Source organism: Salmo salar, chromosome 18 (assembly GCF_965601325.2).
Source record: "Salmo salar chromosome 18, fSalSal1, whole genome shotgun sequence".
Lineage (NCBI taxonomy): Eukaryota > Metazoa > Chordata > Actinopteri > Salmoniformes > Salmonidae > Salmo > Salmo salar.
Genome location: NC_138308.1, coordinates 74545325 through 74558429, shown reverse-complemented (window position 1 = coordinate 74558429; position 13105 = coordinate 74545325). Strand labels below are relative to the sequence as shown.

The following is a 13105-nucleotide window of genomic DNA, read 5'->3' as shown; positions in this document are numbered from 1 at the left end:
CTATTCAAGAAAGCACATATACATGCCCGTCTGAAGTTTGCCAATGAACATCTGTATGAGTCAGAGGACAACTGGGTGAAAGTGTTGTGGTCAGATGAGACCAAAATGGAGCTCTTTGGCATCAACTCAACTCGCCGTGTTTGGAGGAAGAGGAATGCTGCCTATGACCCCAAGAACACCATCCCCACCGTCAAACAGGGAGGTGGAAACATTATGCTTTGGGGGTGTTTTTCTGCTAAGGGGACAGGACAACTTCACCGCATCAAAGGGACGATGGACGGGGCCATGTACCGTCAAATCTTGAGTGAGAACCTCGTTCCCTCAGCCAGGGCATTGAACATGGGTCGTGGATGGGTATTCCAGCATGACAATGACCCAAAACACACGGCCAAGGCAACAAAGGAGTGGCTCAAGAAGAAGCACATTAATGTCCTGGAGTGGCCTAGCCAGTCTCCAGACCTTAATCCCATAGAAAAACTGTGGAGGGAGCTGAAGGTTCGAGTTGCCAAACGTCAGCCTCGAAACCTTAATGACTTGGAGAAGATCTGCAAAGAGGAGTGGGACAAAATCCCTCCTGAGATGTGTGCAAACCTGGTGGCCAACTACAAGAAACGTCTGACCTCTGTGATTGCCAACAAGGGTTTTGCCACCAAGTACAAAGTCATGTTTTGCAGAGGGGTCAAATACTTATTTCCCTCATTAAAATGCAAATCCATTTATAACATTTTTGACATGCGTTTTTCTGGATTTTTCTGTTGTTATTCTGTCTCTCACTGTTCAAATAAACCTACTATTAAAATGATAGACTGATCATTTCTTTGTAAGTGGGCAAACGTACAAAATCAGCAGGGGATCAAATACTTTCCCCCCCCCACTGTACTTTTTCCACCACTGCTTTTCCCTGTAGCTGCTCCACCCACCAATTCACAGATATACAAAAATAAAGTTAATGAGAGGTGAGAGAAATTTCAGAAGCGCTTGAGTTTCACAAAATCAACTTGCTAAGTTTTCTTTCATTGAGTGTGCATATGAACCAAATATTGGTTGGAAAAGTGACAAATATTTTCACAATCATGTGATAACACATACATAATTAGATCACATGAGCTTTAGATTTAAAAAAAAAATGGCGTGCATTATTAAAGAAGTTGGGGGGGGGGGGATTATTCAGACCCCTTCCCTTTTTCCACATTTTGTTACGTTACAGCCTTGTTTGAAAAATGATTAAATTCAAAAATGTCCTCATCAATACCCCATAATGACAAAGCGAAAACAGGTTTTCCATTGATCATCCTTGAGATGTTTCTACGTTGAGAGTCCACCTGTGGTAAATTCAATTGATTGGACATGATTTGGAAAGGGACACACCTGTTTATATAAAGTCCCACAGTTGACAGTTTATCTCAGAGCAAAAACCAAGCCATGAGGTCAAAGGAATTGTCCATAGAGCTCCAAGACCGGATTGTGTCGAGGGACAGATCTGGGGAAAGGTACTAAAAAATGTCTGCAGCATTGATGGTCCCCAAGAACACAGTGGCCTACATCATTCTTAAATGGAAGAAGCTTGGAACCAGCAAGACTCTTCCTAGAGTTGGACTCTTCCTAGTTGCTAGCTCCACAATGAAATAGGGTGCAGGCCAGGCAGCAGGCTGTTAGCCAGCCCACCAGCTTAGTGGAGTCTGCCACTAGCACAGTCAGTGTAGTCAGCTCAGCTATCCCCATTGAGACCATGTCTGTGCCTTGACCTAGGTTGGGCAAAACTAAACATGGCGGTGTTCACCTTAGCAATCTCACTAGAATAAAGACCTCCTCCATTCCTGCCATTATTGAAAGAGATCGTGATACCTCACATCTCAAAATAGGGCTATTTAATGTTAGATCCCTCACTTCAAAGGCAGTTATAGTCAATGAACGAATCACTGATCATAATCTTGATGTGATTGGCCTGACTGAAATATGGCTTAAGCCTGATGAATTTACTGTGTTAAATGAGGCCTCACCTCCTGGTTACACTTGTGACCATATCCCCGTGCATCCCGCAAAGGCGGAGGTGTTGCTAACATTTACGCTAGCAAATTTCAATTTACAAGAAAAACAATGACGTTTTTGTCTTTTGAGCTTCTAGTCATGAAATCTATGCAGCCTACTCAATCACTTTTTATAGCTACGGTTTACAGGCTTCCTGGGTCATATACAGCGTTCCTCACTGAGTTCCCTGAATTCCTATCGGACATTGTAGTCATAGCAGATAATAATCACATTTTTGGTGACTTTAATATTCACATGGAAAAGTCCACAGACCCACTCCAAAAGGCTTTCGGAGCCATCATCGACTCAGTGGGTTTTGTCCAACATGTCTCTAGACCTACTCATGGCCACAGTCATATTCTGAACCTAGTTTTGTCCCATGGAATAAATGTTGTGGATCTTAATGGTTTTCGTCATAATCCTGGACTATTGGACCACCATTTTATTACGTTAGCAATCGCAACAAATAATCTGCTCAGACCCCAACCAAGGAGCATCAAAAGTCGTGCTATAAATTCTCAGACAATCCAAAGATTCCTTGATGCCCTTCCAGACTCCCTCTGCCTACCCAAGGACGTCAGAGGACAAAAATCAGTTAACCACCTAACTGAGGAACTCAACGTAACGTTGCGCAATACCCTAGATGCAGTTGCACCCCTAAAAACTAAAAACATTTGTAATAAGAAACTAGCTCCCTGGCATACAGAAAATACACAAGCTCTGAAGCAAGCTCCCAGACAATTGGAACGGAAATGGCGCCACACCAAACTGGAAGTCTTCCAACAAAAGACAGTACCGCGCAGTATCGAAGAGCCCTCACTGCTGCTCGTTCATCCTATTTTTCCAACTTAATTGAGGAAAATAAGAACAATCTGAAATTTATTTTTGATACTGTCGCAAAGCTAACAAAAAAAAGCAGCATTCCCCAAGAGAGGATGGCTTTCACTTCAGCAGTAATAAATTCATGAACTTCTTTGAGGAAAAGATCATGATCATTAGAAAACAAATTACGGACTCCTCTTTAAATCTGCGTATTCCTCCAAAGCTCAGTTGTCCTGAGTCTGCACAACTCTGCCAGGACCTAGGATCAAGGGAGACACTAAAGTGTTTTAGTACTATATCACTTGACACAATGATGAAAATAATCATGGCCTCTAAACCTTCAAGCTGCATACTGGACCCTATTCCAACTAAACTACTGAAAGAGCTGCTTCCTGTGCTTGGCCCTCCTATGTTGAACATAATAAACAGCTCTCTATCCACCAGATGTGTGCCAAACTCACTAAAAGTGGCAGTAATAAAGCCTCTTGAAAAAGTCAAACCTTGACCCAGAAAATATAAAAAACGAATCGGCCTATATCGAATCTTCCATTCCTCTCAAAAATTTTAGAAAAAGCTGTTGCACAGCAACTCACTGCCTTCCTGAAGACAAACAATGTATACGAAATGCTTCAGTCTGATTTTAGACCCCATCATAGCACTGAGACTGCACTTGTGAAGGTTCAAGCCCTTTCAAGCTTAACATCCTTATCATTTATCGCCCTCCAGGTTCCCTTGGAGAGTTCATCAATGAGCTTGACGCCTTGATAAGTTCCTTTCCTGAGGATGGCTCACCTCTCACAGTTCTGGGTGACTTTAACCTCCCCACGTCTACCTTTGACTCATTCCTCTCTGCCTCCTTCTTTCCACTCCTCTCCTCTTTCGACCTCACCCTCTCACCTTCCCCCCCCTACTCACAAGGCAGGCAATACGCTTGACCTCATCTTTACTAGATGCTGTTCTTCCACTAATCTCATTGCAACTCCCCTCCAAGTCTCCGACCACTACCTTGTATCCTTTTCCCTCTCGCTCTCATCCAACACTTCTCACTCTCCCCCTACTCGGATGGTATTGCGCCGTCCCAACCTTCGCTCTCTCTCTCCCGCTACTCTCTCCTCTTCCATCCTATCATCTCTTCCCTCTGCTCAAACCTTCTCCAACCTATCTCCTGATTCTGCCTCCTCAACCCTCCTCTCCTCCCTCTCTGCATCCTTTGATTTCCTCTGTCCCCTATCCTCCAGGCCGGCTCGGTCCTCCCCTCCTGCTCCGTGGCTCGACGACTCACTGCGAGTTCACAGAACAGGGCTCCGGGCAGCCGAGCGGAAATGGAGGAAAACTCGCCTCCCTGCGGACCTGGCATCCTTTCACTCCCTCCTCTCTACATTTTCCTCTTCTGTCTCTGCTGCTAAAGCCACTTTCTACCACTCTAAACTCCAAGCATCTGCCTCTAACCCTAGGAAGCTCTTTGCTACCTTCTCCTCCCTCCTTAATCCTCCTCCCCCTCCCCCCCCCCTCCTCCCTCTCTGCGGATGACTTCGTCAACCATTTTGAAAAGAAGGTTGACGACATCCGATCCTCGTTTGCTAAGTCAAACGACACTGCTGGTCCTGCTCACACTGCCCTACCCTGTGCTTTGACCTCTTTCTCCCCTCTCTCTCCAGATGAACTCTCGCGTCTTGTGACGGCCGGCCGCCCAACAACCTGCCCACTTGACCCTATCCCCTCCTCTCTTCTCCAGACCATTTCCGGAGACCTTCTCCCCTACCTCACCTCGCTCATCAACGCATCCTTGACCGCTGGCTACGTCCCTTCCGTCTTCAAGAGAGCGAGAGTTGCACCCCTTCTGAAAAAACCTACACTCGATCCCTCCGATGTCAACAACTACAGGCCAGTATCCCTTCTTTCCTTTCTCTCCAAAACTCTTGAACGCGCCGTGCTTGGCCAGCTCTCTTGCTATCTCTCTCAGAATGACCTTCTTGATCCTAATCAGTCAGGTTTCAAGACTGGGCATTCAACTGAGACTGCTCTTCTCTGTGTCACGGAGGCTCTCCGCACTGCTAAAGCTAACTCTCTCTCCTCTGCTCTCATCCTTCTAGACCTATCTGCTGCCTTTGATACCGTGAACCATCAGATCCTCCTCTCCACCCTCTCCGAGCTGGGCATCTCCGGCACCGCGCACGCTTGGATTGCGTCCTACCTGACAGGTCGCTCCTACCAGGTGGCGTGGCGAGAATCTGTCTCCGCACCACGTGCTCTCACCACTGGTGTCCCCCAGGGCTCTGTTCTTGGCCCACTCCTATTCTCGCTATACACCAAGTCACTTGGCTCTGTCATATCCTCACATGGTCTCTCATATCATTGCTATGCAGACGACACACAATTAATCTTCTCCTTTCCCCCTTCTGACAACCAGGTGGCGAATCGCATCTCTGCATGTCTGGCAGACATATCAGTGTGGATGACGGATCACCACCTCAAGCTGAACCTCGGCAAGACGGAGCTGCTCTTCCTCCCGGGGAAGGACTGCCCGTTCCATGATCTCGCCATCACGGTTGACAACTCCCTTGTGTCCTCCTCCCAGAGTGCTAAGAGCCTTGGCGTGACCCTGGACAACACCCTGTCGTTCTCCACCAACATCAAGGCGGTGACCCGATCCTGTAGGTTCATGCTCTACAACATTCGCAGAGTACGACCCTGCCTCACACAGGAAGCGGCGCAGGTCCTAATCCAGGCACTTGTCATCTCCCGTCTGGATTACTGCAACTCGCTGTTGGCTGGGCTCCCTGCCTGTGCCATTAAACCCCTACAACTCATCCAGAACGCCGCAGCCCGTCTGGTGTTCAACCTTCCCAAGTTCTCTCACGTCACTCCGCTCCTCCGCTCTCTCCACTGGCTTCCAGTCGAAGCTCGCATCCGCTACAAGACCATGGTGCTTGCCTACGGAGCTGTGAGGGGAACGGCACCTCCGTACCTTCAGGCTCTGATCAGGCCCTACACCCAAACAAGGGCACTCCGTTCATCCACCTCTGGCCTGCTCGCCTCCCTACCTCTGAGGAAGCACAGTTCCCGCTCAGCCCAGTCAAAACTGTTCGCTGCTCTGGCACCCCAATGGTGGAACAAGCTCCCTCACGACGCCAGGACAGCGGAGTCAATCACCACCTTCCGGAGACACCTGAAACCCCACCTCTTCAAGGAATACCTGGGATAGGATAAAGTAATCCTTCTAACCCCCCCCTTAAAAGATTTAGATGCACTATTGTAAAGTGGTTGTTCCACTGGATATTATAGGTGAATGCACCAAATTGTAAGTCGCTCTGGATAAGAGCGTCTGCTAAATGACTAAAATGTAAAATGTAAAATGTAAGGTGGTAAATGACCTTTTAATGGCGTCAGACCGAGGCTCTGCATCTGTTCTCGTGCTCCTAGACCTTAGTGCTGCTTTTGATACCATCGTTCACCACATTCTTTTGGAGAGATTTGAAACCCAAATTGGTCTACACGGACAAGTTCTGGCCTGGTTTAGATCTTATCTGTCGGAAAGATATCAGTCCTCTGACAAATCAACTGTAAATTTCGGTGTTCCTCAAGGTTCCGTTTTAGGACCACTATTGTTTTCACTATATATTTTACCTCTTGGGGATGTCATTCGAAAACATAATGTTAACTTTCACTGCTATGCGGATGACACACAGCTATACATTTCAATGAAACATTGTGAAGCCCCAAAATTGCCCTCGATAGAAGCCTGTGTTTCAGACATAAGGAAGTGGATGGCTGCAAACTTTCTACTTATAAACTCGGACAAAACAGAGATGCTTGTTCTAGGTCCCAAGAAACAGATTTTCTGTTGAATCTGACAATTAATCTTGATGGTTGTACAGTCGTCTCAAATAAAACTGTGAAGGACCTCGGCGTTACTCTGGACCCTGATCTCTCTTTTGACAAACATATCAAGACTGTTTCAAGGACAGCTTTCTTTCCATCTACGTAACATTGCAAAAATCAGAAGCTTTCTGTCCAAAAATAATGCAGAAAAATTAATCCATGCTTTTGTTACTTCTAGGTTAGACTACTACAATGCTCTACTTTCCGTCTACCCGGATAAAGCACTAAATAAACTTCAGTTGGTGCTAAATACGGCTGCTAGAATCCTGACTAGAACCCAAAAAATTGATCATATTACGCCAGTGCTAGCCTCCTGTTAAGGCAAGGGCAGTTTTCAAGGTTTTACTGCTAACCTACAAAGCATTACATGGGCTTGCTCCTACCTATCTTTCCGATTTGGTCCTGCCGTACATACCTACACGTACGCTACGGTCACAAGACGCAGGCCTCCTAATTGTCCCTAGAATTTCAAAGAAAACAGCTGGAGGCAGGGCTTTCTCCTATAGAGCTCCATTTTTATGGAATGGTCTGCCTACCCATGTGAGAGACGCAGACTCGGTCTCAACCTTTAAGTCTTTACCGAAGACTCATCTCTTCAGTAGGTCCTATGATTGAGTGTAGTCTGGTCCAGGAGTGTGAAGGTGAACGGAAAGGCTCTGGAGCAACGAACCGCCCTTGTTGTCTCTGCCTGGCCGGTTCCCCTCTCTCCACTGAGATTCTCTGCCTCTAACCCTATTACAAGGGCTGAGTCACTGGCGCTCTTCCATGCCGTCCCTAGGAGGGATGCGTCACTTAAGTGGGTTGAGTCACTGACGTGGTCTTCCTGTCTGAGTTGGCGCCCTCCCTTGGGTTGTGCCATGGCGGAGATCTTTGTGGGCTATACTCGGACTTGTCTCAGGATGGTAAGTTGGTGGTTGAAGATATCCCTCTAGTGGTGTGAGGGCTGTGCTTTGGCAAAGTGGGTGGGGTTATATCCTGCCTGTTTGACCATGTCCGTGGGTATCATCGGACGGGGCCACAGTGTCTCCTGACCCCTCCTGTCTCCGCCTCCAGTATTTATGCTGCAGTAGTTTGTGTCGGGGGGCTAGGGTCAGTCTGTTATATCTGGAGTATTTCTCCTGTCTTATCCGGTGTCCTGTGTGAATAAGGGTATGCTCTCTCTAATTCTCTTTCTTTCTCTCTCAGAGGACCTGAGCCCTAGGACCATGCCTCAGGACTACCTGGCATGATGACTCCTTGCTGTCCCCAGTCCACCTGGCCGTGCTGCTGCTCCAGTTTCAACTGTTCTGCCTGCGGCTATGGAACCCTGACCTGTTCACTGGACGTGCTACCTGTCCCAGACCCGCTGTTTTCAACTCTGTAGAGACAGCAGGAGCGGTAGACATTTACTCGAGGTGCTGACTTGTTGCACCCTCGACAACTACTGTGATTATTATTTTTTGACCATGCTGGTCATTTATGAACATTTGAACGTCTTGGCCATGTTCTGTTATAATCTCCACCCGGCACAGCCAGAAGAGGACTGGCCACCCCTCATAGCCTGGTTCCTCTCTAGGTTTCTTCCTAGGTTTTGGCCTTTCTAGGGAGTTTTTCCTAGCCACATTGCTTCTACACCTGCATTGCTTGCTGTTTGGGGTTTTAGGCTAGGTTTCTGTACAGCACTTTGAGATATCAGCTGATGTAAGAAGGGCTATATAAATACATTTGATTTGATCAAACTGAGCAATCAGGGCAGAAGGGCCTTGGTCAGGGAGGTGACCAATAACCCGATTGTCACTCTGACAGAGCTCCACAGTTCCTCTTTGGAGATGGGAAAGCCTTCCAGAAGGACAACCATCTCTGCAGCACTCCGCCAATCAGGCCTTTATGGTAGAGTGGCCAGACGGAAGACACTCCTCAGTAAAAGAAACATGACAGCCCGCTAGGAGTTTGCCAACAAGCACCTAAAGGACTCTCAGACCATGAGAAACAAGATTATCTGGAATGATTAATCCAAGATTGAACTCTTTGGCCTGAGTGCAAAGCATCACATCTGGATAAAACCAGGCACCGCTCATCACCTGGCCAATACCATCCCTACGGTGAAGCATGATGGTGGCAGCATCTTGCTGTGGGGATGTTTTTCAGTAGCAGGGACTGGGAGACTAGTCAGGATCGAGGGAAAGATGAACGGAGAAAAGAGATCCTTGATGAAAACCTGCTCCAGAGCTTTCAGGACCTCAGACTGGGCAGAAGGTTCACCTTCCAACAGGACAACGACCCTAAGCACACAGCTAAGACAATGCAGGAGTGGCTTTGGGACAAATCTCTGAATGTCCTTGAGTGGGCCAGCCAGAGCCCAGATTTGAAACCAATCCAACTCTCGATCTCTGGAGAGACCTGAAAATAGCCGTGTAGCGATGCTTCCCATCCAACCTGACAGAGCTTGGGAGGATCCGCAGAGAAGAATGGGAGAAACTCCCCAAATACAGGTGTGCCAAACTTGTAGCATCATACCCAAGAAGACTTGAGGCTGTAATTGCTGCCAAAGGTGCTTCAACAAAGTACTGAGTAAAGGGTCTAAATACTTATGTAAATGTGATATTTCAGTTTTTGGTTTTTAATACATTTGCAAAGATTTCTAAAAACCTGCGTTTTCTTTGTCATTATGGGGTAGTGTGTGTAGGTTGATGAGGGGGAATAAAACAATTGAATCTATTTTAGAAAAAGGCTGTAATGTAACAAAATGTGGAAAAAGTCAAGGGTCTGAATACTTTCCGAATGCACTGTATATCAGCCCTAAAATCTCAACTGCCATGTGTTCAATGTTTGGAAACCGATGCAGAGTTGGGGTTCATTGAGTCTCACAACTTAAACTCAAGGAGCCTGTCCATTACAAATCAACAGCACTGAGTTACAATTGGTTTTGTGACGGATTACAGCAAGTGAAAGCACAGCAGAGGCTTTCACTTGCAATGAAAGGGTTCACCCCATTCATGCCCACGCCAGTGGTTGTGTGACAACATTATTTATATCCTGCAAACTTGAAAGCCACTGCAGAATTCTATGAAAAGGTGGTTCCGTGTGGCTCAGTTGGTAGAGCATGGCGCTTGTAACACCAGGGTTGTGGGTTCGATTCCCACAGGGGACCAGTAAAAAAATGAAAATGTATGCTGCACTACTGTAAGTTTCTTGGGTTAAGAGTGTCTGCTAAATAACTCAATTGTAAAGAGCTCTCTCTAATTGGGAGCATTCCCATTGGCTGATACCACAAAGCTCCCTGGTATTGTTGTAGCCTATGATGTATCCAATAAAACTGCAGATTCCTTTGTTACGGATGGTCCCTTTTATCAGTCTTATGGCAAATTACAAACCTGTCTGTATGGCTGATAGTTTTCACTGTTTCATACATAAAGCAGTGGTGCCCTGAGGCGGTGGCATCCCCTTTAATGAAGTGACTTTAGACCAGTCAGCACTTTCACAACTCAAACTAAAATGGCATGAACTCACTCACAACAACATTATGTGCAGACTTTAAAACGTATGGGTTAAAGACTTTCAAAGCCAGACAAAACACTCTGACATTCAGGGATATCCGTCTGGAAAACAAAACAAAAAAACGAATTCATAAATATCTGATCCATCTTTGCATAATGCATGAGAACACCTACCTCCTCTGCATAATTACGGAAAACATATTTCTTTTACTCGATAATTCACGTTATCAAAGTGCTGATTGACAGTATTCCCTATATTGTCTTGATTGAATAATAAATAACGGATGGGTTACTTCAGGCCTCAGGCAGTCAGCTTCAAAGCTCCTCAAACAAAATGGAAAAGTTTCAAGAGAAAACAAAAATAAGATAATACTTCATACATTTTTCACAACAACCATAGTTTAATTTAATAAGAATTTTACAGTCTGTGATATGGGCCATAAAAGCATAACAACTGCAGAGGTTTTGAATTCATTAATGCATGGCAACACTGCGAAGCCCTTACGGTCTTGAATAAATTAGTCAGTCTAACAGTCCAACACCTCAAACATTGTAAGACTTATTACATGGTCACACTGAATTCAAATGGCATTATGGAGATACATTACTGTTTTCCCCATTGCTCTGAAACCGAGGTCATTTAACCACCTACAACTTGAAAATCTGTCTGTAGCCCAATCTGTTATTGGCCTTAGGAGTCACAATCATCCAAAACGAATTCACCTCATCACTGTCACTCTCCCCTGTCAGAATTGATTAACTGGGATACTTTCATCAGTATTGATCAGCAGGGTGCTACTTTTATTTGTCTGTACCACTGTAATCCTAATTGACGGGGACGGTCCAGACCGTTTCAATAAATTCCCCTCCCACTGATGAGCGCTAAAGACAACTGAGGGGACCATGGGTCAGGACACCCTGGGAAAGGTCATGTCAATCACTCCAGCGCTGTCTATAGACATCTCTTTATCATCATCTTGCATTTAACAGATGTGCTGAGGTTTCCCCTTACAGACAAGTAGAGATTTTATGGCAGTAGAAAATAACAACATTTCTGTTTTATTAATTGAGACTTTATTGGTTATTTGCAAAGATGTAAATAAACTTTAAGTGACTTGGTTGAGAGAGGGAGAGGATTTGCTGAGGTTATTTTCTTACAGTCCAATACTTTCAGTCAGAGGAGGCAACATACTGAAACAATGTGGTGTAATTTAAAAGGGACACTACTTAAGGCAACAAAAGGATCCAAAGCTCACATGGTCACTTAACTTTGATAAACGTGTCAATCAACACGAAACTGCATGCCACGTAAAAATTTAGTTACACACACACACACACACACACACACACACACACACACACACACACACACACCTATCCATACTGACTATACAGTAAACATTGCATTAAATTCAACCAAGAATACCCCTTGAATTCTCATAGTTTTAGAACGTCCCATGATAAAGATATTGTGTCATATGTACCAGAACAGCAAACACGTACAGGGAGTACAAGGAGCTGTAATTGCAAGTGTAAAAAGGTTACAGTGAAAACAAAAGGTTGACCAAACCAGGGCATTGGCACCACTAGCAAACTCTGCTGAAAGCCCAAGGGCGAAGCACCATTTCTGCCACAGACCCCTTTCAAATCCCAGCCTCCAAAATAAACCGCAGAGAGAACATTAACGTTATGTAAGACACCAAAGGACAAGGTTAGCAAAGAAATGAAAATGTCTGGAAGCCATGTTTCTTTTTTACTGGACCTTTGGTCATTTTGGCCGTGATGCTGAATGATAATGACATGAATAAGACTAATTTAGTCTGCTGACGAAACATCCCTGTGTGTAATGGAAGTGGATTTTGGCTCGAGTGTAGAAATGAACAGTGAATCTTAGCTAAACAAGGTGTATCCACTATTCACACATTGTAGTAATTGGATGTTGGGAAATTCTGCCCAACTACATACAGATAGGCCTAGATGTGTATTTGTTTAAAATAAATACAAATGTATCCTGGCATAGTAAGTTAATTGAGAACCAATATGCATGTGTTGCTATGTGTATATACTATTATTATAATAAACTGGGTGGTTCGAGCACTGAATGCTGATTGTCTAAAAGCCATGATATATCAGACTGTATATCACAGGTATGTCAAAACATTCTAATTGCATTTATAACCAGTTTATAATAGCAATAAGGCACCTCGGGGGTTTGTGGTATATGGCCAATATACCACGGCTAAGGGCTGTATCCAGACACCCCATGTTGTGCGAAAGAACAGCGCTTAGCCGTGGTATATTGGCCATATACCTATATTACTCTACATCTATTGTCCTTGACAGCAACATTTTCAATTGAGTTAAAGGTGCTACACAGAAGTTGTTTTACATTTTTTCTTTGTAATTTCAGAAAAGGTCCATAATACAGAATGTCTGCAGTAATAGTGGATTGATAGTGTTTCACTGTATTACTTAACTGCCAGTGTTGTGATTGGCTGTGATATTCGCATATAGATTTTTCCACCGGAGCGGCATCTGTTGTGAAAGAGTGAAAGCTGTTCTGACTTTGTAGCTGTGTTATCTAGTGGAAATCACTTACTGGTTGCTAAAATTCTACACTGTTCGCTCAGTGTAGAATGACTTCTGAAAGTAACTTTCGGTTTTGGTTCACCAGCTTCAAACAGCTGTAAAAACAATATTTTTTGTTATTGAAAATATACCAAAAAATATAAAATGCAACAACCTCATAGATTTGACTGAGTTACAGCTTATATAAGGAAATCAGTCAATTGAAATAAATTCATTAGGCCCTAATCTATGGATTTCACATGATTGGGCAGGCCCACCCACTTGGGAGCCAGGTCCAGCCAATCAGAATGAGGTTTTCCCCACAAAAG

At 44.9% G+C, this 13105-nt stretch overlaps 2 protein-coding genes and 1 non-coding gene across 4 annotated transcripts in view; 2 read left to right on the top strand and 1 right to left on the bottom strand.

Annotated features, from left to right (window-relative positions):
• LOC106577616 (Kv channel-interacting protein 4) overlaps nucleotides 1–13105 on the bottom strand; it is a 299837-nt gene that overhangs the window by 55302 nt on the left and 231430 nt on the right. The gene's annotated exons all lie outside the window — the stretch shown is intronic.
• Nucleotides 4632–8113, top strand: LOC145861830 (uncharacterized). The gene is made up of 4 exons (XM_082965443.1): nucleotides 4632–4734; nucleotides 4944–5065; nucleotides 5261–5683; nucleotides 8096–8113. The coding sequence occupies exons 1-4, from the start codon at nucleotides 4719–4721 to the stop codon at nucleotides 8111–8113; spliced, it is 579 nt and encodes a 192-aa protein (XP_082821569.1). The 5' UTR covers nucleotides 4632–4718.
• trnat-ugu (transfer RNA threonine (anticodon UGU)) lies at nucleotides 9788–9863 on the top strand. Its single transcript has one exon. It is a non-coding gene; the product is annotated as a tRNA-Thr (tRNA).